General features: G+C 39.0%; 1 protein-coding gene across 1 annotated transcript; it reads right to left on the reverse strand.

The window, feature by feature from the left end:
- Positions 1-7,946: 7,946 nt before the first annotated feature.
- Positions 7,947-11,245, reverse strand: rxfp3.2b (relaxin family peptide receptor 3.2b). Its single transcript, XM_088425712.1, has one exon. It carries the CDS (start codon positions 10,992-10,994, stop codon positions 9,798-9,800), a length of 1,197 nt encoding a protein of 398 aa, XP_088281838.1. The 5' UTR covers positions 10,995-11,245; the 3' UTR covers positions 7,947-9,797.
- Between the last annotated feature and the right edge of the window lie 15,554 nt (positions 11,246-26,799).

A 26,799-nucleotide genomic window follows, 5' to 3' on the forward strand; every position in this document is an offset into this window, starting at 1 on the left:
CTGTTGGAGCTGTCCGAGCCATGACAGCACTTGATTAAGTGTCCATATGAACAGGTGAACAAAGGATAGACCTTGCCATCTTTTATTCACAATGGCTTCAATTAACCTCACTATGAATCCCAGCAAGATTTTGAATGGAAACGTTTCTACATATGACTTTTGGGTTCATGGTCTACCAAGGGGTGAAGGAAATTGGGTGAAGGAAATCACAATAACCGCATGATAGTTTTGGGCTCTGTTCAAGTGAACAGAATGCTTGCAATCATGTGGTACAATAGCATAATCACTCATTTATTTCCCACCTTTTGTTAGAAAGAGTCAGAAAAAATGTGTCGCCCAAATTGTTACAAATGACTCAGTCTTATCTCAATCTTTACAAAAGAAAGTAGCTCAATTTAGTCAATCACAACCACTTTTTGAGGAAATTTCATTAACAACCAATACAACACAGGAGCTGTATGATAACCCAGAAAGTATTTTTAAGCTATTCACGATAAGTCTAAATGCAGTGTAGTTTAAAAGCTATACAAAGCCTTTAGATTTTTTAGATCTTGTCATTTTATGTGGTAAAAGTTCATTTGTTGTCGTTATGAATATCCACAGAACCCAAGTAGATTCACGACCCCAGGCAACCACACAAGGATGTGGATAGTCCTCCGTCCATCCATCCGTCCGTCCGTATGTCCGTCCATCCATCCATCCATCCATCCATCCATCCATCCATCCATCCATCCATCCATCCATCCATCCATCCATCCATCCATCCATCCATCCATCATCTACCACTTGTGTTCCGGGGTCGGGTTGCGGGGGCAGCGGCTTGAACAAGAAAGCCCAGACTTCCCCTGCCACTTCACTTGCCACTTCATCCAGCTCCTCCGGAAGGATGCCCAGACGCTCCCTGGCCAGCCAAGAGACATATTCCCCCCAGCGTGTCCTTGGTCATCCCCCGAGGCCTCCTTCCTGTTGGACATACCCGAAACATCTCACCGGGAGGCGTTCGAGGGGGATCCTAACCAGAGGCTCGAACCGCCTTAACTGGCTCCTCTCAACGCGGAGGAGCAGCGGCTTGACGCTGAGGCCCTCTCGGATGACTGAGCTTCTCGCCCTATCTCTAAGGGAGAGCCCGGACACCCTGCGAAGGAAACTCATTTCGGCCGCTTGTGTCCGGGATCTTATTCTTTCGGTCACAACCCACCACTCGTGGCCACAGGTGAGGGCAGGAACCTTTCGGCTCAGCTCTTACTTCACCACAAAAGACCGGTGCAGAGTCCGCATTACAGCAGACACTGCATCGATCCACCTGTTGATCTCATGTTCCATCCTACCCTCACTCGTGTACAAGATCCCAAGATACTTGAACTCCTCCACTTGGGGCAGGACCTCATCCCCGACCCGGAGAAGGCATTCCACCCTTTTCCGACTGAGGACCATGGTCACAGATTTGGAGGTGCTGATCTCCATCCCATTCTAAGGAGGTGATGAAGCCAGCAAAGCTAAAGTAGCTTTTTATTGTGTGAAGGTGAAAGTTTCAACTCATTCCCAGTTCATCTGATTCACACCGGTCCAATTTCATATTATTCCAATTAAGCGTGCGACGAGAATGCTTCTTCTTTTCTCATTCCAAATGTATACAGATTTCTCATAATTCCCTGTTTTCCCACGCCCAAAATCTCATTGATTTAACATTGAGTGATTTTACATTTCATATTTAAAGTGTTCACATTTCATATTTTAAATATTTAGCTGATTCATCTTGTCTTAGGGATCATTCCCATCATTCCAGTAATTCATACATTCCAATATTTTCCCATAATTTCATATTTTTTACCCTTTAATATTTCACTATTCATTTTCAATGGGAGGATTCTCTGTTTTAATATTATTACCCATAATTTCCTCATTCATTCCCACTGTTCTCACCCTTCTTACCAAAACTTTGTCACCAGGAGAGTAAAAACTGATAGTTATAGAAAATATTTAAAAAGACTAGCGGCATTCGCACCACTTTGCACTTTGAGAGTCAAAGAAAGCTACTTGGTGTGAGAGCCCAAAGACCCCTTACTTGCTGCACTTTGTTTTTTCTTGTCCCGATGACAAAGGCCCTAACAGATTAGCAAAAAAGTAGTCATCAGTATCAATATTTTTTGTTTTGTTGATCTTGTTAGCAACCTTTTTTAAAGTGCTTGTCCTCATTAGGGTCACAAGGAGCACGAGACTATGTCAGCTGACTGCGTAAAAGAAGAAATGTTTTGGCAATATTGCTCTTATAGTGAAATAAACAAGAAAATAATGAGAACGTATTTTCTGTTAATTTATTGCTTCTTCAAAAGAATTGTTTTGTTATGATGCTGATATTAAAGTAGCGTATATTCGTCCTAAAAAAATATTGTATCGTGCTTTTAAAACCCACCTCACACAAGCACCCGGCAAGGCTGCAAATTTTTGTTGTTGTTATTCATTTCTCTGATTCATATGTGGTCAGCAGGCTCATGGGCGTTCACAAAAATCGGGTTGCACTCAGGAATTGAAGAGGTCAGCTCGGACTCTTGTGTTCAAAGTGATGATGTTCACCTCACAGGGTCCAAGCGCGGCCTCTGGAATTGCGGATATGGAAAACATAAATTCAATATCAATAACTAGGACATTAGCATCCCAAGTGGAATTATTATTTAGGCAAGAAGCTGTCATTGGAGTTAATAGGAAGCAGAGAGCTGGTCCAGTACTGATGACCATAATGACTCCTGGCCTCTTTAAACTCACAGATAATACTGATTCTCTGGCTTTGGGGATAATGATTCCATTCACTGCAGAAGGTATGGATGGGAATCTGCAGCACCAACTGCTTCAAGCAGTTAAATTAAACTTTTTAACTTCTCTTCCCAGTATGTAAAATATCATGGAAATAAAGACTCAAACTTGGATGGTGCCTGTGACAATTAATTAAAAATGACCTGTTCATCACAAATATATAGCACAAAAAAGATTATCCATTAAAAAGACAAACACTTACTTCTGATGGGAGTTGTCCAAAGGAATTCATGAAGGAAGTGAAACAATAGAAAAAAAGCAAGTGGGAATGTAATCAGGAGGTGGATACCATCTGGGAGACATCCACAATAATAAGCTCCCTGCGTTGGTGCTTCATCATCCCCCCGAGCTCAAACAGCTTGAGACCTTACATGTGAAGTCTATACAGTAAGCATTTGCACGTCCTTTTTCCTGCATGCGCTCTTTGATTCAACTGACTCATGATGAACACGCTCTCCTGCCGCTAGAATAATTCCTTCTAAAGATGAAAAAGTCAGCGCAGCATCCAACAGCCTATTTGTGTCCTACTAATGGGCCACAATTAAATGTTCCAGTCATGTGGGTGTTGTTAGACATATCATTAGGTCTTCAGAGAAACGAAAAGGTCAGCGCCTTAGACTTCGTGCTACCTCCTACGATGGCTTCCTGTCTTAGGGAGCTTAATTCAGTATTGATTAAATGGCCCGATATCAATCATTTCTCTTTGGGGAGAAACTTGTCCATTTATTCCTTGTCAATACCTTAACAAATCTAGTCACCTATAGTGCAGTTTGAGGGAAAAAGGAGAAAATGGTTCAGAAATTGGATAGAGAAATAGATGGAAGTCTAACCAAGTCTTATGTGGATTGTTAGTCAAGGTTATCATAAATGCCCTTATCCAAGTTATAGACAACTCTATACGTATTTTATGATCACGGAGTTTACTGTAAGCGTGACACCCTCTGCCCTACTAATCAGAAGACCTTGTTCTTTATACTGGCTTCAGTGTGATATTTCCGAACAACAATTCATCTACATTGCAAAGAATACACTTGCAGTATATTGTGCTACTCTTTACATCCGTCCATTTTCCATATTTTATCCTGTTCATTCTATTCAGGGTGGCAGGGGGTTGTAGCTTAGTGTGGGCAACCTTTACACTTAGTAATTTGAACATTAGAGAGCCATCCATTAATCAACACTGGTGTTCTCTTTTGTGCATTCATAAGACGAAATATATTCACATGCGTCACATTCTCCATTATGCTGAAGTCGGAAACGTGTGCTGCCACACGAGTTTTAGAAAGGAAACCTATATTTTTTCTGAAATAAATTATCATGAAAAAAAAAAAGACTCAGCTGGCACCACATTGTCAAACCGCCCGAGTAAAAATTCAGATACCTTACAGTTGAGGTATCTGTATCTTTGTAGTGCTGCTGAAGTAGACCCAAATGCAAGCAACCGTGCTGGGTATTGTGTCATGGTCCAGCACCATTGCAGTGATACGCAAAGGCATATTGCGATACATGTTGCGATATATTGAGCAATGTTTGTAAAAAAAAACTAATAAAAAATGATGGCATATTTTTTAATAATGACTGAAAAAAACAGAAGGAAATTATTAGAATAGACAATTTCTATTTATTCTTTTTGGGAAGCCACACCGTATAAACATCAATGAGCACTTATATTTCAAGCATGGCCTTGACGACTGTGTATATGTCCCCAGTGCACCTCTTCTTTTTCTGCGTTTTTGCTTTTCAACCGTAAAGAAAACAGAACTGTGGCGTCACTTGGGCTGGTGAAAAAAATTATGACATAAATGCTATCTTTGTATCATAAAGTTTTCTTTTTCTGCTGTTTGCCCTCCTCCTTTGCGGCCACCTATGCTTTGGAACATCACTTCACTCGAACGGTAATGTATAGTAAAATTTAAGGAGATGTTTTTGAAGCGCTTGGAGTTTACACATTAAACAGGATTCATAATATGATAAAAATCATGATACGAAAGCCACTCCGGAGCAGATTGTTTTAAAAAACGAAATATTCAAAATTGATGTGCAATACATTGGAAACTGACTGTCATATTGCAATACGTGTTGCATCACCTTGTATCGCAATATTTCGATATATTGATATCAAGCAACAGGGAGGAGAGAAGGGGGAGCAGGAATTACAAAAATAAATGTTAATTTTCCCCAAATAGATAACATTGGAGCAAGACAGGTCTAATTATTTTTTGCTGTAACACAACTTTAAATAATGAATGTTCTGGAAAGTAGTATTAGAGCAGATGCCAAAAGCGGCACAACATGAAAGGAGTCCTGGTTGGTCCAGCACCATTGTAGTCCAAAAAAGTTGCTTAGGCGATGCAGGCATCGTCATGACAACCGCAGTCATCACTGAAAGCTAGTCAGGCTATCACAGTGGTTCAAGGTTCAGGAAATCATCATGTATTGTAGATTAAGGTTAACAGATGCAATACTCACTGGCTGCAGTTATAAAAGCTCAATGTCACAAGGACAGTGATGAAGGTCCCAGAGAGGTTCTACAGCGTGAAACGTGAAAATTCTTTTTATGCATGTGGCTGTCCACATGGAAACAAAAACCATGTCGTTACATACAGGTTCGTTGCAATGACCTGAGTCTTTTTAATTTTTTTTTTTGTTTGTTTGTTTCACTCCATTGCACAAGTGATGTAAAATATTTAAAGACACACATCAGTACAATGCCACATCTCACAACTAATTCATGATAATTCTTCGGAGCTTTCAAGCTGTTTTGCTAGAGGCCAGGTTGCTTGTCCTCTTCTATGACTCCTCACGCGGAATAAAATTGAGACTCGTTCTTCAGTTGGCGCTCAAATGTGGCTACACTTCTTAGACAAGTGAAAAGAAATAAATACAAACAAATCATTTTTTAACAATAGTATGAGAGAATGTCACAGAATGTTCTGGTAAACTCCTGTTTAGCAACTAGCATGCTATTGACCATTTACAGCAGTGGTCCCTAACCACCGGTTCGCGGCCCAGTACCGGTCCGTGGATCAACTGGTACCGACCCGCGTGGGCTGCACCCGAAATAATGTTTTGGAAATTATTTAGTTTAACAGTTCATACAACTTTGCTTGATCTTTGTTTTTTTGGCGCCACTTCTGGCAGCTGTTGATACTATATACATATTGAGAAAGATGATGTGGTTTTTACAGTCCATGATGATAAAAAGGTTGGGGACCGCTGATTTACAGTATAGGTCAAGGAGTTCAATTATGCAGTTGTCGAAAATTTCCAAAGCAGATATTGTTACTTCAGCCAGCAAAATAGTTGAAACTGAATTAACAGTGCCTCTGCTGGTCACATTCAAGTAGCACACTCAATTTCACTTTCATTGGTCCACCTTTACACTGAACGTCAGAGCACAAAAGTGTTAGAATCTTATTTCAACCTCCCCCTGTAGTCAGCCTCTCATTAGAGTCACTGCTTGACGGCACACCGCCTGTCTGCAGCATTCATCATTATTCTCACATACACTGAACTCAACTGAACTTAGATTTGAAAAACCTATCCTCAACTTTATGAAGTACTGTTGCATTAAAGACATCAAGTGAAAATGTGTGAGAAATTTCAACCTAATCAACTTGGGTGGGAAATAGAACATGCGATGAGAACATAAATGGGTATTTGGAGAATTGATTGGCGATAAAGGGAATTCAGTGAAAATTTCAGGTAGATGGGTAATGGTTCTTAATTGATGGACCTCAATATAAGATATATAATAATAAGATGTGTGTGTGTGTATTGGCATGCATTTACGTTTTTGTGCATGTATAGAGTGAGGTTGTTTTTCACGTTTTCATCTTTTTTCACGTGTTATATAAATAAATACACACAAGCGCACACACACGTGCACAAGATTACGACATGACTGGGCATCTAGTGCAATCTATAGATCCAGGAAGGGGGCTCCTCCCATATGCAGGCCCTTCTGAAGGTTTCTTATTATACCCAGATGGGATTTTTGAGTTTTTCCTTCCCCTTCTGGGAGTTTTGTTCAGGGCATGCTGTGGTGTATTTATGATGTTCTGTATGACTTCTTTTTCACCTGTGAAGCCCTTTGAGACTGCTGTGATTCAGGGCTAATTCAAAGGAACTATACTTGATGTTTAGCATCATTCAATTAAAACTGCTGTAATTTCAATGCACTGAAACGGCAGACTTCCTGTGTATGTTTGGTCATGATTTTTAGGGCCCATATTTTGCTTCTTTTCATGATAGACATGCGTACTAATTTTCTGATTGCTAAGTTAGAATTCTGGGTCTGAAAGCTGCTACTTATGGAGATTTTGAATAAAATAAATCAATTTATGCCCTATGAGTACTAATAACCACCAAGAATAGGTTCCATGTACCACATAGTACCACATAGGCCGTCTTTACAAAATACTTTGATATTGCTTTTCAATATATACAAGGACACTTAAATAAATAACCCGGTATATAATATCTCCTCCATGCAATTCATTAGTTTTTAATTTGCTCAGGTCAGTGACTTTTTGTTCTTTTTTGACATCATAGTCCAAATCCAAATGAATTTAATTAAATTCGTCCATTCATTCATTTTAAATAGCACTTGTCCTCATTAGAGTCATGAATGAGCTGGGGCCTATTCTAGCTGACTTTGTGCTTGCAGCAGGGTACATCCTGTTTCACAGGGCACATTTACGTGGGCAAACAAGAATTCACATTCACACCCATTGTCAGTTTCAAGTTATCAACTAAGCAAACATATGTTTTTGGAATGAGGGATGAAACCAAAATCCCATGGGTGATTAACGAGAGTTTGCACTGTGCATTCGCATTGTTATTTTTAGTAGCAATGCAACAAAAAGAGAAGAAATACACAGGTAGAATCATGCCCAGCCCACGCTGGATTTTACTGCATTGTATAGCAAAGACCTGGAAAGATTTGATTGTCTCGCTGAAACGCTGACACACTTTATAGCTGTACACCCTTTTTATTTCCTTTTGTTTTTTTCTTTTCTTTTTCATTTGGTCTTATTTGTTTGAAGAAGGCCCAGTGAGTCGAGTCCAAATCCTCCTCAAGGACGGCCAACCTATACCACTGAGTCCACAAAGATAAGGCCTCACCATGTAGACACAAGATTTCACAAGATTTTATTTGACCTTTTTCATCCAAAGAATCACACATGGTTGTTTTTCCCCTTTAACAACCACAACATTTTTAAAAGCCCCACACAGATAAATAAATACATAAATAAATAACAGAAATTTCCACTAATGTATTACAAGCAGCGCACAGAAGCATTGAGCACTGGGATGTTTACTTAGTGAAACCAACTAATTTTGTTTTACGGACAAGGCTGACATTATTTGTTTACATGTGTTAAAATTTGGTGAGTGCGTCTTTTACTGCCAAAATATGCCCAATCAAGTAACAAAAGACTGTGTCAGATAATATTCATGTAAATATTTTCACACAAACTTGGAATGAAATATCACAACTCAGCTTGGCTAAACTTTTTAAAAAGGTTATTCCCGATTGGTCGTTACATGAGCCCTGTGCACCTTGTGTCATGTCATTTTGAATCATTTACAACATTGTGGAAACATGTGCCGAACTCGTGTCACTTAGACTTTTTAGAAGTACCTACCACTTAGCACACAAACATATGATTTCTTATAGTTTTTTGACAATAATTACAATTTAATTGTTAAATATAGGGGCGTCCGTGGCCTCACCCACCTTGCCTCCAGTGGTCGGTTGGAGGGGCTGTAAGTGTAAAAATGGCGGCCACGCTTCCGTCAGCCTGCCCCAAGGCGGTCGTGGCTACATAACATAGTTTACCACCACCGCATACATGTATGCATTGTCATTGAATTTCTATTAATGTGCCACATAAAAGGGATGTATTTTTATTATTATATAATTTAATGTTTTATTTAATATGTTATGATATCCATCTAAATCCTGCCTTTTATGCAGTTTTGAGACTACACATGGCAGAATGCTGGGTTTTGCAATATGGTTTTTGTTTATTGTTTTATATTAATGTCTCAGAAATGTTTTACATATAAATATTTACCACAATTATGAATTTACTTCTGTTTTACCAAAGGTAAATCGTGGCTGAATTCAGGTTAATAGGATAGGGACTTTTAGAAAAAACAAGGAGTCTGGTATTATTTTCCAGCAATGTTGAAGAAATGCTCATGACCATTGCTATAAGCTTTCACGGGTTTGTTTGGATCATTAACTAAATAAAGTGTCGATGAATGAGGCCTCTTTTACTTCATAACATTGACCAGTTGCAAGCAGGAACATTGGTACTTTAACTAAAATCTCGAGAGTTTTCAGAGTGCTCCATCTTTTACACGAAAGTGATACTTGATTTTACAACATTAAGCAACGCATACCAACAAACAACAAATATTGCAACTGCCGGAACCCAGACAATGTCCCGTTGCTTGAGTTTCCCGATCACAATGTATAAGTCATGACGAGCTCCTCATCTAAATCTCAAGTGTCTAGCCAGAGGACTTTAGCTGTAAAAAGCTTGATACCTTACCATTCTCAGATGTTAAGTGAGGATTACATGTCATAACCCTCAAGCTCATTCCAGATGAGTGGCCATGCGCTGCAACTCTCCAAATGTTATTCATGATTGACATTGATACATATTCATGATTAAATTCCAGGGGAGCATTACAAACAGTGTCTATCACAGAGAATCAAATAGACAGGGCAAGAAAAAGTGTGAGTGATTATATAACAGCGCAAAGTCTTGAAGGAAAAGGGGTAAGTGGGGCACGTCCCGCTGCGTAGGGCATGATGATTATTCTCACAAAAGCGGACTATAAATAAAGGTGTTGGCATTTGCTGTTGACGGGATTTGGGTGGAGTCATTGTTTCCAAATAAACAATGACAGCCACTTCTTTCTCTTGGAAAACTGCCTCTAAGCCATCTATCCATCCAACTGTCCACCTCTCACATATCCATTTGGACCAGCACCATGACGGGGGGCGCCTCTGCCACTTTGCCTTTGCGCCGCAGCAGATGAGTCAGACCTCTAAAGGACGGCGTGGTGTGGAGGACAATCTCCTTGAGACCCGCCCGGAACTCGCGGCGGATCAAGCAGTAGAGCACCGGATTGAGGCAACTGTTGGTGTGCGCCAAGCACACGGTCAAAGGGAAAGCATAGGCTTGCGCGTTATAGAAGGCCTTGCTGAAGGGGACCAGGTCAAACTTGATGAGAACTCCCCACAGTGTCAGTGCCTGATTGGGAAGCCAGCAGAGAAAGAAGGACAAAACCACAATCACGATTGATTTGGTGACTTTGGAGCGACGGTTCTGACGGCTTTGCTCCACCTCCGGACCGGCGGCGCCTGAAATTCGACGGCTGAGGACGAGGCGCAGAAGGAGTAGGTAACAGACGCTGATGATGATGAGAGGAATGAGGAAACCCAGCAGGACCTTTTGGAGGTGGTACAAGCCCAAAAGAAGCTGCGGGTCCCAGTTGGCCGTGTCTGGGAAGCGCACCAGGCAAAGTTCCTCATCTGACACCTGGGCGGTGGTGGAGTAGATAGAGTGAGGCAATGTGACAAGCAGAGACACGGCCCAGATACCCAGGCTGGTCCATTTGGCCCGGGTGGCCGCTGCCCTCCTGCTGTGCATCTTGAGTGCAGACGAGATGGAATAGTAGCGCGCCACGCTCATGGCCGTGAGGAAGAAAACGCTGGCGTACATGTTCATGGTGGTAACCGAGCTGACGATTTTGCACATGACTCGGCCGAACGGCCAACGGAAGTCCAGTGCCGTGTCCACCGCCCAGAAGGGCAGAGTCAGGACGAACTGCAGATCGGTGATCGCCAGACCCATCACGAAACAGTTGATAGAGGATTGCTTCTGCCTGTAACGCGAGTGCAGCAGATAGAGCGCCAGCACGTTGCCCACCAGCCCCAGCGCACAGACGACAGAGTAGACGCAGGCGATCATCACACGCACCACAAGGCTGGAGCTGTCTCCTTGGAATTCCATGCTGGACTCCCTGGTGAGCAGCTGCAGCCAGCAGTGCAGGGACAGATTCCCGCTGGAACTGGCGCTACAGTTTCCACTGTTGTCCTCCGGCGTCATTTGCTGCTCACATGGCTCCGGAGCCAGAGTTTGAACTCCACTCTCATTCATATCGACGCCAACTGATCACATACCTCCCACCACGGCAAAGTTGGACTGCCGGGGATCACGAAAAAGCGAGCAAACCGGTTGGGAAGGCGTCACAGTGCGGCATATTCTTCGTTTATCTATGCCAGTTTGTTATAAAAGCTGCTTCCCGCTGCGATGATCTCCGTCTCCTCCTCCTCTCTACTACTCGCCACTCTGTGCGTCTTTGCTTATCGCTTTGCCAGAGAGCGCGCAGCAGCTCACCAGTGCTGACGCCGCTCGTCTCTTCACCATCTGGACGACAGAAAGAAGTCATGCTCTGATTCCCATTGCTGCGTCAAAGTGCGCACGCATGTCCATTCGGGAGGGGGTGTGAAATAGGTAAATAAAAATCGGGGTTACATGTTGCTCATATCTGTGTTTGGATGCACCTTTGAAAAGACAGGTATTCACATGGTGGTGTTGGACAACTCACTTCAGCACTGTTATACCGTTTGTTTTGCAAAGTAGGCACCTATTGACCGTCTCTGATTTCATGAGTTAGGTTACTTCTGCCTTACTGTACTTTGAAGCTACTTTAATGCAGATGTAGACATTTAGACAGAAATGTTCATACACCTTTGTTCAGCAAAAAAAAAAAAAAACACGACCGTCATGATTTTTTTTTATTTTATTTTACTCAATATTGTAATTGTGATTTAAAAAGAGATTCTTTTTTTCAAGGTCCTCTCACAAAACTTTTTAACTGCACAAGCAATAAATTACACGGTACTACAAACAATATCAGATTATTATACTTTACCACTTTTTAGTAATTTGCTCTAAAACAAAAAAACACATTAAAAATGAAAAAGTGTTAATCTATTTCAACTGGAGTTATAATTTTACAAAACTGTCAGGTATGTGAGACTGTAAACCCAAAGGAAAAGAAGCAGGAATGGCAAGGCAGTACTGCGTTCAAAATTTTGTTGTCAAATGCCATTATTTAATCTATCCAATAACTGCCTCAAAACCTTGTTGTTGTTGTGCTGTCAACTCCCATGACATGAAGCTCTCGGAAAATCATATTTTTCATGCTGTCTTCCACTGGATGTACACCAGTCAACTAAGCTTAGCATGATCCAGGATGGAAATCATGTACAGCTGACATTCTTAATTAAAATGGAACGAACATACTTACTGGATAGAAGTCCTTTATTTTAGGTTTGCTGCGGTTTAATCCATTGTGACTCGTTTCTTGTCATTTTAGCGACCTCTGAAACCTCAACATTTGTCAACGTTGAGATTTCACATTGAGTCACAGAAGCCGTAAACGTACCTTGACATTTGCACACAAATCGCTTCTCTATGGAATATATCAAGTAATTAAGCAAGAGTGAAGGACGCCACATGCTGTATTCTACAGTTTTTCCACCTGCTTGCATTGAAACCGTTTGCTCTTTAACACATTACTGTACGTTATCCTTCCTTCATTTGTATTTAAACCATTTGATGATACGATTTTGATGAAAAAGATGGCCTTTGATGAAAAACGTGGCCCGAAGTTCACTCATTATTTCAAGGTTTGAATTACCAGCTTTTCACACAAGCCTCACTCAAATTGATTTCAGCTAGGATCAGAAGTGAATAGAACATTTTCCTGGCTAATGATTAAAAATTGTTCATTTGAGCTTTTCTGGAGTCCAAATACACTTTGATCAGTAATCACTTCAGCCTTAGGCAGTAGTATCTTCTAGGTAACCACTGTTTTTTTGTATTTCGTGGCTCGATAGGACTTTTTGTTGAACATTTTGTGAAGCCAGTTCATTGATAAAATTGGATGGAGATATTATGTGAACTATTTTACTTTTTCAAACCAGTTAGCTAAATGTTTTGCCCTGGCACTGTTGTTATTTGGAGTTTAGTTTCTACTTTCTAATTGTCTTTCATTTCCCATTGGCTTAAACAGACTCCGTTCATGAAATGACAACTTTTTGTGGTGGAAAAAAAACAAAAAACATTTTGGTTAGAGGTTTCTGTGCCTGGTGTCCCCGAGGATGTTTGATTAGATTGAACAGTGGGACAAGTTGGGGCACTCTTATATGAACTTTTCACACCAGTTAGTCAAATGATATGTTTTGAGACTTTTATTTGGAATGATTTCACACAGGTTAATCCAAGTTACCGGCTTTGTGCATGTCTTTATATTGTTGACCTAGTTTTGCATGAGTTTTGTTTCTTTTTTTGTGAAATGTTGCCTTACGTCCATTGTGTTGCGTTTTGCTCATAAGTTTTTTGTTTCCATCTGTTCTCATCAGCTGGGCTCTTGTGTCTACTAATCAGCTCCCTTCAGCCACACAGATTGTGATCAAATAGTAGCGTGTTATATGTGCTGTGTTATGTTTTATAACAGATGGATGTTTGGATTGTTTGTTCATGGACCTCAAAGTGAATTTCATCTGTAAATGTCAATGATTGTGGTTTTCTATGGGGTCAGAATTGTCGCAAAAGTATTCACAAATGTGTATTTCTATTCACAAATGAGTATTTCAATTCACAAACGCGTGTTTTGATCCACAAATGAGTAAACAAAGTCGCAAATGCTCATTTCAATCCACAAATGTGTAACCAAAATCACAAATCTGCAACAACCGCAAATGCGTAAGTGGTCACAAATACGCATTTCGATTCACAAATGTATATTTAAATTCACAAATGCGTGTCTTGATCCACTCGTGTAGGCAAAGTCACAAATGCATATTTCAATCAACAAATGGAAACTAAATGTTAACACATTAACATATGTACGTATTAAATGAACTGCAGAGTGTAGTACAGACAAATGCATTTTAATGGACGATATGGGAAAACCTATTCAAAGACTCTAATCAATATAATTTATACAACAGGCAGTCTCCCTCACAAATGAAAAGTAAATGTTGCTGACATTAAAATTGTATTCGTTTCCCATTTTGAATAACACATTTTGGAATGATTTGTTGTGTTTTGGGGAATTCATTTCGGCGTGACCTATCTTCTTTGATGAGCAAAACCTAGTGGCGATACAGTAGTTCCACTATAATACATTCCTGTCAATTTATACGTTTTTACCGCATTTTATGTTTTTTGATCACTTAAACCTGTGTACGCCGTATTACAACTTTTGTATGGGGAAAGGGGGGAGGATACGTTTTTATGTAAAACTGATCTTGTTTTACCCATTTCAGCTCTAATCCGGATCGTCTCGGTCACTGGTAGCAGATGACACCGTCATCGTTGATTGCTAATATTGTCGCGGTACACTAGCAAAAATGATCCTCGATCATGCATTTATTTTACCTGTTTATTACAGCCTTGTAGACAAAGCATGATATGCACACACGCGTATTGTTATTGCTGTTTCCGTACACATATTTTGAAGTCAGGCATTTGTGTTGTAATCGAAGAATCAACTTGTCATAATCACGAAAGTAAGCATGGAAGGACCGCCAAGTAGGAAGCGGATCGGGGATCGGGTCACCACCAAAAACAAAGGGAGTCTCTCCAAGGTGAATATTCTTGATGGATTAAATCGTCAACAAACGGTCCTCAGTTCTCGTTCTGCGTTCCGTGTATATAGGATGTGAAAGTACATAAAAAATAAAATAAGATAATAAAATAACTTATTGTGCTCGCAATGAAGAAACGCTTTGCTGTGTGAATGATTGTGCTTTGGATAGTAGCTATTACAATTATCAGTATAACATCATCCAATTATGAATCTATAAAATATACCACTGTTGATAGTATGCTGGCAGAATGAGTTCACTGTTTGTGGGAAATTACAGAGAGAATGGGAGAATGAGTGCGTTGTTTGTGGGAAAAGAACTGCCTTGTCGTTGTTTCGTCTCAAGCAGAAGGAAAGCCACTCAAGCCTGCCGGTTGGAACGTTCCCGCAGCTGTGACTCTCATCGATGTTTTCGCTATGCATTATCAGAATGTTTCGCTACGTGTTTTTTTCATACATGCATTAGTTTCTCACCCACATGCTCACACATAGACGGACAAGTACACAAGGTCCCGGCCATAGACTTGCATTTTTTCCTGCCCATAGAGGGCCGGGAACTCCATGTACAGTAGTTAGGGATCTCTGAATCAAATAAAAGTAAGGGGAGTCGGAGAGATTGGCAGAGCGCAGTAGAATTGTCCTTGGCCAGTTCCTCTTCGCTCCTTTCATGCATGAGTTGGGAAGATTGCCTTGTCTCCTTTTTTGTGTACAGTTTCCTACGAATGTCTAACAACTGAACCTGACAATTAATAAGGGAAGCAATTAGCCAGGGTCGACAGGTATGATCATCGCAAAAAAATAAAATAAAATAAAATAAAGCAGGGAAGGTTGAAAGTCATTGTCGAATGTTTGGTTACACATTTGTGAATTGAAATACGCATTTGCTACAATTCTGACCCCATCGTTTTCAAGGTAACACATAAAACTTGTACCTGAGGGTAATGCCTGAAGGTTGCACTCAGCGTCCATATTGATTGATACTTGGATAAGACTAAAGGCAAACACATGTTTCCATTTGGAGGTTATAATGTCTGATCTGCATTTTGTTCCTCCTTTTTTAGCAAATGAGGATTGCAAGTAGGAACCTCCATTGTTTGACTTCCACATTGGAGAGGCGAATTTGTGTATATGGGAAGACACAATGCACGACATTGCAAGATGATGCATTTGAAGGCTTGCAAAAGTTGAAAATAATGTCAGTCAGAAGACATTTTAATTTTTATACTGTTTAACCTTAAAAGATTGCTGACCAAGAAAAATGCTCTCAGGCCAAATTCCCGTGAATTGTCATTGTCACTGTACACATGTATTCAAAGAAATTGTGAGTGCTGCTCCAATTAGTGCATTAAATAGAACAATAAACAGAACAACTTGCTGACGTATGGGATTGTAGGAGAAGGCCTTTATGACTGACCTCAACAAGTGTCACCTTTAAAGAGCTGATTACATGAAAGATTGCACAGCAAAAAAAAAAAAAACCCACAAATGTGCAGTCCCATATTAGAACAGTAACTTTTTAATTGCTATTTGTCCAGTTTACACATCTTAGTCTCTGGAGTGCTTGCCCACTCAACTGTGAAATTGCACATCCAAGTAGATTCTGTGTGAACTTTCAAAAAAATGCATCTTTTACCAAGCTTTTTAGATTTGGATCCAATTGTGACATAACAGTTGGATGAATCAAATTATACAGCTCCTAACGCTGTGCATTATGCCACACTTTTTAAAAGCACACATAAACACAACACAGACAACATTTTCTTATTTTCATGGTTTTGTTAAAAAACAAAACAAAAGCAACACCAAAAAAACAAACTTATTGTAGTAAATACTTCCCACTTATCTTTTCCATATTTAATGGCAACCAGGGTATAAATCTGCCATTGTATCTTTTTGGCTACAAAGAATTATTGCCAAATTAACACCAAGAAAACTAAGCAAAACATGTGACCTCCAGTTTTCCCATTATGGTGTTTTAGAAAAATAAACTGAGTTTGAGTGCAGTAAACATGTTTTTTGGTTGTTCTTCGGCAAAAATAAAAAAGACTGCACAGCACGTTGTCTTCACAACTATCTATTTAAAATGATTAGTTGAGAGTACTGTACAGACTGTACTGTCTTTTTTTTTTTTTGCATCTCTTTCGCAACTCACCTGTGGCTCGACTTTACCTGTTAAAAAGGACTTTTGCTCTGCAAATACTCATTAATGCCCAATGACAGCACAATTAAAAATGAAAGAATTACTCCATGCATGCAGCTAAATGGGAAGCTGCCTTGTGAATTGCCTGCCTTCTGGAATAAAAGAACATTTTTTCTGCACCCGGCTAACCCCTGGGAGCTGTGGATTGTGCTGATTATGCACTGACAGCTTTTTGGATGGCCCCCACAATGGCCTCCACAAACAGGTTTAAGATATGATCTATTAGGCTAAAGGTTGCCAGCTTTGTGCACCATCTTTTTAAAGTAAAGATGATTTATCACTTGACAGTTCATTTATTAAGGTTTAGTCTGAAGCAATGTTCCCTCTAATTTTTAATGCGTTTGAGCATTCACACAAACTTCCTGAGCAGGCTTTGGTCCAAAGTGAGCAAATTCAGACATGGACCAAATTCAGACATGCACACAGTGAGTCACCGTGTGCATATCTGATGTCGCTCCTTGTGATCTTCTATATATCACATTACTCACATTTTGTCATTAATGAGCAAGGAAGGAGGGGGGGCTCTGAATATATGTAGGGGCCTAGCTGCGACCTTGGATCGTGCTTTGATGACGCGAGACAGCTCGGAACTCTAAGAATTCATGCGAACAGCACGACCTGATGATGTCCAACAACTTTTAAACATACGTTTGGACTGCTAATGTGCTTCTGGGTACTTATCCTGTCAATTATGAGGGGATAGCTGAGGTGAAAAGCGTCGTCCGGGACCAATACGGGAGATCGATGCATCTATGATTGAGATGTTTGCAGGAGCTAACTCACAGCATTTTGAATTATTATTAGTTTTGATCCCAAAAACAGAGTTAATTTAAATTTCATTTTTGTAAGGGCCAAGATCTACAAAGTTGTTTGTTTGTTGCTTTGTTTTGGCTCACTGTCCAATGGTGCATGATACTGGCCCTTTAAGAACCTTGGGGCATGCATCACAGTGGGCGGTTGAGAATGATTGCAGATTAGAGCACATGGTTTCTTTACAGTAATGTTTGCATTTTATTTGAAGTATTTTTGTTTGAAGAGCTTAGGAACTACTTTGGAGTTAAAGTCATCGTTTTACTGAGTCAAAGATAGACCTGTGGCATTTTTTAATTTTATTTGAACCTGGGCAAGCATACGGGTAAGCCAGGCGGCCTGAAGTCTCGACTCGCACAGTGTTGCCAAACAAATCACAACTATTTGTGTTCATTTTCAACAATATTGTTACGATTATTATTTTTCCTATGTCTTCAGAAATAAGTGTTTTAGACTTGACACTGTACTGTATATTGCACTTGTCACCATGGCAATAAACGAGCCACAAGTTTTGGAAAAAGAAAAAAAAAATCTCATCTTCTTTCAATGCTTGTTCTTCTATTTGCATATACTCCGACAGCCATTCGTTCTTAAAAGAAGCGCATTTCTTTACAAAGATGTGTCGCTGCTCATTCGTTTCGCGAGGAAAAGGGGTTAGCAATGGCGTGTCTCAACTGCACAGTTGTTAGCTAGCTATCCTGCACGGGGTGTATATGCAGGGAACGTTTCTGTCAATGCCTTAGATTGGATGAATAGTGTAACTGAAACTTAATGTATGATTGGCTGGACACTTGTCACTCGCTGTCACCATGCAAAATGGTACAGAAAACAATATTGTTGGTCTAATTCATCAGATGAGGTCTAATATTAAATATAATTTAATACTTCTTCGTATTTCTTGATTATCTCCAGCTTTGTTTCTATATGGCATGTCGGCATCTTAGTGACACCATCTTAGTGACTTCAACCACTAGCAGACCAGCATCTTAGTGACCCTTTTCAGCACAGGCAGTTTGACGCAAACAGAAAATTACCTAAAAATGCCTGAAGAGGGAGGCAAAACAACATAAACACAGGGAAAGTGTAGAGAAAGTAGGTCGCTGATTCACCCAGATGTCAAAGTTCAATATGGCATGACTACTTACTTATCACATTACGAGGAGAGTACCATCCCTTGGCTAAAATACTGCAAGAATGATGTACAAGAAAGTGACCTCAAAATAGTCAAAATACTGCAAAAATACTGGTTAAATAGATGACTGCGGTTGTCACGGACAAAAACATTCAGACTCTGCTTGAGATTGTCCTCTCACAGCAGACAATGCATAAAGTATGCTAATGTGTCACAGTATGATTGTTAAGCTGCATTTTATTTTAATGAAATGAATGTTGCTCGTTTAAAAATAAATATTCTCACCCGCCCTGCATCTGAGTCATCTACAAAGAGGTGAGGCCTGTCTTTTCTTTTCTTTCTCTTCTCTCGTTGACCTGTGGGAAATCTCTCACTTTCCCTCCTAATGTGATCTCATAATTAACAATAATGAAAAACAACCCTGGCATTAACTATTTGTGACTAGCTTTAATAATGGAGGAATCAGGGGATGCCAATACAGCTCCAACAGAAATAGAAAACAAATTTGGATGGATGGACCTCTCTTGATATCAGTTACGTTAGATGGCTTGAAAGGCGTAAAGTGGGAAGTTGATTAAGAAACATCATCAGGAAGTATGCTTATTCAGTATACAGAATTTTACATTCTCTATTAGCTCTCACTATAAAAGGTTAATGTCTGTCCCTAATCTCAGATAGGGCTAGCAAATTGAGGGGCTTCATTATCATGCATGTCTGTTATCATTTTGTTGTGAAAACCTCTTCATTGAAACAATAACCCTCAGTTTTGTTTGACACAGTTGAAGTATCATCCTTTAACTTTCTATAGAGTCTTTGTCCTCATCAGGGTTATGGGTGAATTGGAGTTTTGTGGTTTTGTTTTGAGTTTTGTTTGAAGTGGTACACACTCATGCGTAGTTGTCAGTCAATCACAGAGTACATATAAATATGGCGCCGTTTTTGGTCAGGCTTACAATGTCAAAACTGTTTGTGCGTTTCGCGCGTGAAGAAATGATTTGAAACTTTGTCCATTATTTAGTTCTGACTGAAATAGAAATGACCATTCATGTCTTCATATGCTTAGACAATTGTTATTCTCTTCGTTTGTCTCAATGAATTATCATCAGATCGTCTTTTAACATTTATTTAAAAGTCGTCAATGGTCAGGCTCCTTCAGTATTTTTGGCGTCATTTCATTGTCTTGTTAGTTTACACTGGTCTGATATCTTTTAATTAATGTTCCTCACATAAGATTAAGAATTACAGTCATAGTTATAAGACTCCCACTCTACTCAACTTTACATATTTGTCACGCTTTGACATGGGTTAAGTGGTATTATGTTGGTCTAATTACGCAGTAGTCAGCATGTTTTTACAATGAAATGAGATTTTAATGTGACCTAAAAAAGGGCCTGTTAAATATTATATGACTCTCGTATTAGTGTTTTTGTTTGCTTTTAGAGGCGTGGCCTAATTAGTGGCTTCAGTTTTCTCTTCTTATATTATGTTATGTGGGGGGATAGGTGGATCAATACCAAAATATCCATATTTTAATCCAAAGTGCTCAATTTTAGGTATTAGTCATTAAGATAAAATATGAATATTTGTAATTAATTTATTCTAGTTTTATATTTATTTTTGTCAATTTTTCTTCATATTTTCTGTCCTTAGGTATGATTGTGAGTGTGAATGTTTTTTTTTTTTTGTATTTGTGTGCCTGTGGTTGGCTGGCAACTAGTTCAGGGCGTCCCCGCCCTCTGCCTGAAATAGCTGGGATAGGCACCAGCATGCCAGTGACCCTAATGAGGATAAGAGGCTATAGAAAATGGCTGGATTTAATCCAAAATCTTTGGTATCGCCCATCCCGAGTTATGAGTATTAAAATGATGACATGGCTTCCTTTTGTAAACATCTTTTTTTTTTAAATCCAGCATATCAAATCTACATTTCTGCAATATTCTTCACAGCTTTCAGTGCTGTTTGTATATTGTCGTTGATCGCAAAATGAACAGAAAACAAGAGCTGAGTATTCGCTCCATTAAATTACCTCCTCACGGCTTAACCGTATACTAAATAAAAATCCGGTCACCTTTCCCAAACGTTTTAAGAAGGCTATTGGCTGCATCTAAAGCTGATTTAAAACGCCTCCCACTCCCTTGTGGCATCTGTTGCCATAACATTTTGTCATCCGGCCCACAGTTATGACACAGTGATCAGAGGCAGAAATAATTAAAGTGACTTACAGACATCGTCAGAGTGTCAGCAGCCTTAATAAGAATGTATTTATTTCTCCAGCTGAGCTTATGTGAGCTTTTATTGTAGTTTAGAACAAAGACAGAGCCACTTAGAGCTGTTTCCCATCCAAACACGGCCTATGCTAAGTAAAAAACATGCACACCAATTACTGTCAGAAGTTGTTTGTTTGACAATCAATAAGTGTGGCTTTTTCCTTCAATGCATGTGCTGTAAAATAGCGATTTGTTTGTCAAAATGAAATAAATGCTGTTTAGAAAGCATGCACTTTGATCATGTGTAATTGTACGTACTCCCCCAAAGAGCCATATGATTAAAAGGTGTCAACAGATGGCGATGTTCTTTTAGGCACCCCAGCATTTTTCTTGGAGACGGATTTTTTTTTTTTTTTTTTTTTTAGAAGAGGAAACTGTTGTTTTTGTTGCTTGTTTGTATGATGATGGTGTCTTAAAAATCTCAATTTTTATGACATTTTTTGAAGTGTACTTCTTTAATCAGTCTGTTGCACCGTGCAACCCTGGTAAACGCAGTTAGGATTTGCAATGGCATTTATGAAAGTTTTCTTCTTTGAAATTTCTGGCAAAGAAGAACACGGCATAACAATGAAAACTTTTGTCCATGGTCAACATGTGAAAATGGGTTCTTTTCAACACTTGAGCAGTCATCTTAAATGCAGAAATGTTTTGAATGAAAAGAAAAATAGTAGGGAACTTGTGTTATTTTGAAGGTCACGGCGTTTTGAAGACTACAAAGTTAAGTTTTTAGAAAGTCATGTGGACTTTTGTGAATCATGACCACCTCGATGACGCCACACTTGAAATTGCTTATCAATGCAAATTCCACCATCATTTTTAAAACAAAGACAATAGAACTACCATTAAAACTCCAAAAGTCAAAACAAATATGGTATGGTAATTACTGGTGTGGTCATAGGTTTATGGGGGTATGAAAGTTTGTGAGCTCAGGATTATCCAAAATATGGCCATTAGAGTTGGGCAATAATATCGATATTCCCTAAGTGAAAAGCACAGCAAATTCAAAATGAGGTATTATTTCATTTTAGCGAGCATTCAACATCTTTAATTACCTCTTAGAATTAAAGTCCATATTCAACCCGCCGTTTCATCTCAGCTGTTGCAGATCAGCAAGTAAACATTTTGCTCCAAACTTTCTCCTCTGATCTCGCTGTGTTTTTGGTGAATTTGGGGGGACATTAAAAGCATTACAGTATATAAAAAGCAAAATGGTAACCTGATGAGAAAATATATGAAAATACCAAGCAAAATAAGGGAATAAAGTTAGAAAACAGTTGACAGTTTTATGAAAACAATGTTATAATATTTGTGAACGCTACACAGACATCAGTTCTCCTGAAAGCAAGACTCAATGTGGCTACCCGATTCAGGCAATGTGTACTTGCACAAATCTCCCCTAAAATAGGCACTGTTTAAAAGAATCACCCAAAATTAATTTCCAGTGTGTCACTTCTAATATCCGGTCTCATGTCACACAGTCATTTTGATATTTGGATAGCCTGAGTTGTGAAAAGCTGATAAGTGGCGTCCAGGCGGCAGACAAATGAGAAACAGTTAATTCCGGAGGATGACTAATGAGCCTGATCCTGTCCAATTACCAAATGGGCCGAAAGCTTGTAATTACATATCATACACACCAAATCCTGGAAAATCGAAAATCCTGGAGAGACTTGTGCACAAACTAATCCTCACTGTGTGTGATTCAAGCAGTAGACAAGCAAACATCCATGCAACCATTTTCTGTCGCACTTGTCCTCAATAAGGTCAGATGTAAGTTGGAGCCAATCTTAACCGATTATGGCCTTTACACCCTTGTTTGGCCTCAAGTCAATAACACGGTAGCTAACCCAAAATTAACCCTATACGACAAAGAATGATTAGTAGACACATTTACACTTAGGGAGGCTTTAGTAAAATTAACAGGTATGTTTTTCAAATGTACACAGGGGAGAACATGCGACCACCATGCTAAGCAACATGCTTGGATTTCAACTCGGAAGCAAATGACTAACGTTGCAGCTATTGTCATGCCAGAGTCATGAGAGAGCTTCAGGTTTGCATTATTTCAACAATTGCTCAATGAGTTACGTATGGTCATTCGTCTACGTATTCCAGCGATATGTGAGTCATTCCAGAATTCGAGGATGTTTTACGGCCACCCATTGATTTTTAACCAATCCAAATATAAAATACTAAACCATTCCAACCATGTGTTTTAGTAAATGTACTTGTCCTGAGACCAAATTTAAAAAACGAAAAAAGAATGCTTGGAAATGAAATTTAAAAAATTCGAAATATGTCTGTAGTACCTCCTAAAATGACATTTTTCTCCTGTCTCACATCCTGTAATGACCAAATGGAATCTTAAATGAAGCAGTTGAAGGGGAATTATTTTTTTTTTTTTTTTGGGGGGGGGGGGGGGGGGGGGTGTTTCATTGCTGTCTCTTCCAACTGTGGGAACATTTGTTCAATCAACAAATCACATGAAATGCTGAACTTGACATCTTCATTTTTCAAAACCAATGTGTAGAGCAAAGATATGTCCTCTCTTCTTTTTTTCATATTTTGATAAAATAGTGAGCCTTACTTGAATGTAAGGATTTGTAGGGATTTCTTTCTATTGCTAAGACCATCAGGTCTATCTCCCAGTGAGCAAAACGTGCTCACTGGGAAATAGATCTGATCTGTGCTGTCTGGAGGAAATCGAGGACTATATGACAAAGAATTTCTTGAACTCCAATGAAACAAAATCTAAACATTAAACAAACAGACTCAAACTTGGGTTTAAATTCAGACAGGACTTTTTAATTGGACCAGAAAATTGGTGCTGTGATGAAATCCACCTAAAAACACATTTTTATTCATGTCCTTTTACTTTTGATTATTTTAGTTTTTCGTGTTGTTAACATTATTTTATGTTATGGATTTATTGTATTTATTGTTTTTGTTTGACTTTTTTCTGATTCTACAACACTTAGTTTGCAGCAATGGCTTCCCCAAAGTGCTCCGAAAATACAGGTGATTTGAGATCTGTGCTACTTCATTTTCATGGTCATCAAACTGGCACTTACACTGCTGATATTTTTTATGGTACTTGATGCAAAAAAATAATTGAGAACAACTGGTCTATACTTTTTGTGAGAATTTTGTTTGGTGGCGTCGCGTGAGTTTTTTCTAATGAAAAATATTGCGGCGAAGCTCAAGTTTGTAAATACTGCGCTAGACTGCTGTGCTGAACATAAATGTTCAAATAGTTTCACATTTCTGTCAGGTGTCATCCATCGACTTTACTTTCAGACCTCTCCTTGCATCAGCGTCATTGTAAAAAGCATGTTACCATTAAGGAAACGCTAAGTTTTCACTGTGTAAACCTTGAAACTTTAATCCCATTTGTAGATTAAAGATGAGCGGCTTTGGCCTTTTGACTTTGATGGACAAAATTTCTTCTATGGCCCGCCCCGCCCGGAGGGAGCTCGTCTGGGTGGAGAGGCTCTTCGGAGGATTTCATTAATCAAAGCAATGTGTTAAGGTCCTGATTGGAGAAGCTCGTTCTTGAGACACTTTCACCATGATTAAAAAGAAGGAAAGAAACACTCTTCAAATTGCTATACTTCTAATGCTGAGGAGGGTGTGGCAGCCAAAGGCGGAAAGAAAAAATATGGATAGGATAAAGAAAAGTCAATGCACATAGATGTCTAGCAAAAACAGAGAAATGAACCTGTTATCTCTGTGGATGATAATAATATTTGTTGGATCAATTCAGTAGCGCTGCAATTTCACAACCGATATGGAAGTCTATGATTAGACACCGTCATGCTGGAATATCACTGAAGCAATAAGGGACCCAATACAAACATTTTGATGGGAAAATTGCCTTATTACTTGGATGGTTTGGAGAAGAGTCGTGTCGCAAAAGTTATTCGGAACGGAATCGCGAACTACTGTCAAGGCCATTTTAAGGCCATTCACTGGAAAGCAAAACACTGATATAACAATGATAGAAAAATATCTATATGAGTGAAAATAATAACAAAACAACTACAAAACAATAATTGTGTTTGTGGGTTTGTTTGTTTTTTCAAAGGATTGTCACCTCACAGCTGCGTATGACGCACTGTAACACTCCACGCAGGAACTACATGACTTCCGGCTCAGGCTCTGTGCGCTTGAGAGGGAATATGTGTTAAATCTATTCCCTGTCAGTCATCAGATACGCTGCTGGCATAATTCCCTGGCCATTAGAAGAGATGCAAGCCAATAATATCAAGACAAGAGTGTGTCTCGCAAGGGACAAGAATTTCACTCAAAGTCTTGCCACCCGAAAAAAATTTGTAACATAAATGAATGCCCGATAAAAATATTCCAATATTCAAAGTGTTTTCCTTTTACTGAGCAGACTGCAAGAATCTTAACGAGCTAGCATGCAATGTCACCCATTCCCAAATTACAAATGACCCACATTCATAACAAACTTTTAATAATAATAATTAATGAGATTTTGATAAATCTTTCCCCAAAATGTTGGTCCGTGTTAGCCAAAGTAGACCAGCAACTGTGTCAGGTTGTCACCATAAAAGAGTGTAGTATTAAAATCAAAGAGTGTAGTATAAAATCTACAATTAAACTACCTTTGACAAGTTGACAGCGTTATGGACTAGCTTTGTTAAGCGTCCTCAATTGGTAATTGAAAGTGATTTCAGAACATTTGTTTAGTTTTTTGTCAAAAGCAACAATTTATGTGTGACAGCCACAGAAATATGAATCAAGTTGACTGTTATGCTGCAACAAGCTTTTATGGACAACTTAAACAAATAAATGCATACCAAGGCATTCATGCATATATTTATGGTGAGTTTTTTTTTTTTTTTTTTATTGGCTTCTTCCCGTGTTGGCGGAATGTTTCACTGTCACGCAAAGTAATAACATCCAGTCCTGTGCACTCCATTGCACTTGTGTTCCAACAAGACCGCCCCCCCCCCCCCCCCCCCCCCCCCCCAAGGAAAAAAAAAAGCACAGCCCATATTACTGTAGCTTTCTAATTTTGGAAGACCTTTTCTTACAAACTCTCATGTCATCGTTAATCTAGATTTTTATTAGTGCTGTCAAGGATTCAAATGTTAATCACATCAATTTCTATAATTTATCAAAATTGATCACTTTTTTCAACAACTACATTTTCTACAAACTTGGAATTACATATTAATATAAAATGATCAATTTCAGTGTCTGTTGTAATAGCTTTATCCTTTATTAAGATTTCTTTTCCTGTAAGATACTGCTGAACAACACTGCCAGATAACATACTAGATGTAACAATACTTCCAAATCTGACTCATCTGAATCTGACTCAAAGATAAACATCTGCCTTAATCCTGGTGACTCTCCTCTTAAGTGTTTTCAACGTTAGCAGAGTTCAGCTGCCACAAGAAGTAAAAAGAACTAATGCAGTTAAATGAAATGCGTTTTGTCAGACAAAACGTGATTTTTAGAGAATAAAGTAACAAAAATAACAAAAAATAAAGACCTGAAGGAGGTAATTTTTTTTTTAGAAATTATATATATATATATATATATATATATATATATATATATATATATATATATATATATATATATATATATATATAATTTCAAATTTTTTTTTTACCTCCTTCAGGTCTTTATTTTTTGTTATTTTTGTTGCTTTATTCTCTAAAAATCACGTTTTGTCTGACTTCTTTATCAGTCCACGCCACAGTTGCCACGTGACCCTCAGCTATCACCTCTGACAATTTTACAATGTTTATTACATTTCCAATCCAGTGAACATCCAGGACCCATGGCTGTTGGGTCATGCAGCATTTGCAAGACTCTTCAATGAGTAAATATGTCAACATGTCAATAAGCCTGCATGA

Source organism: Hippichthys cyanospilos, chromosome 10 (assembly GCF_059441005.1).
Source record: "Hippichthys cyanospilos isolate Australia breed blue-spotted pipefish chromosome 10, RoL_Hcya_1.0, whole genome shotgun sequence".
Classification (NCBI taxonomy): domain Eukaryota; kingdom Metazoa; phylum Chordata; class Actinopteri; order Syngnathiformes; family Syngnathidae; genus Hippichthys; species Hippichthys cyanospilos.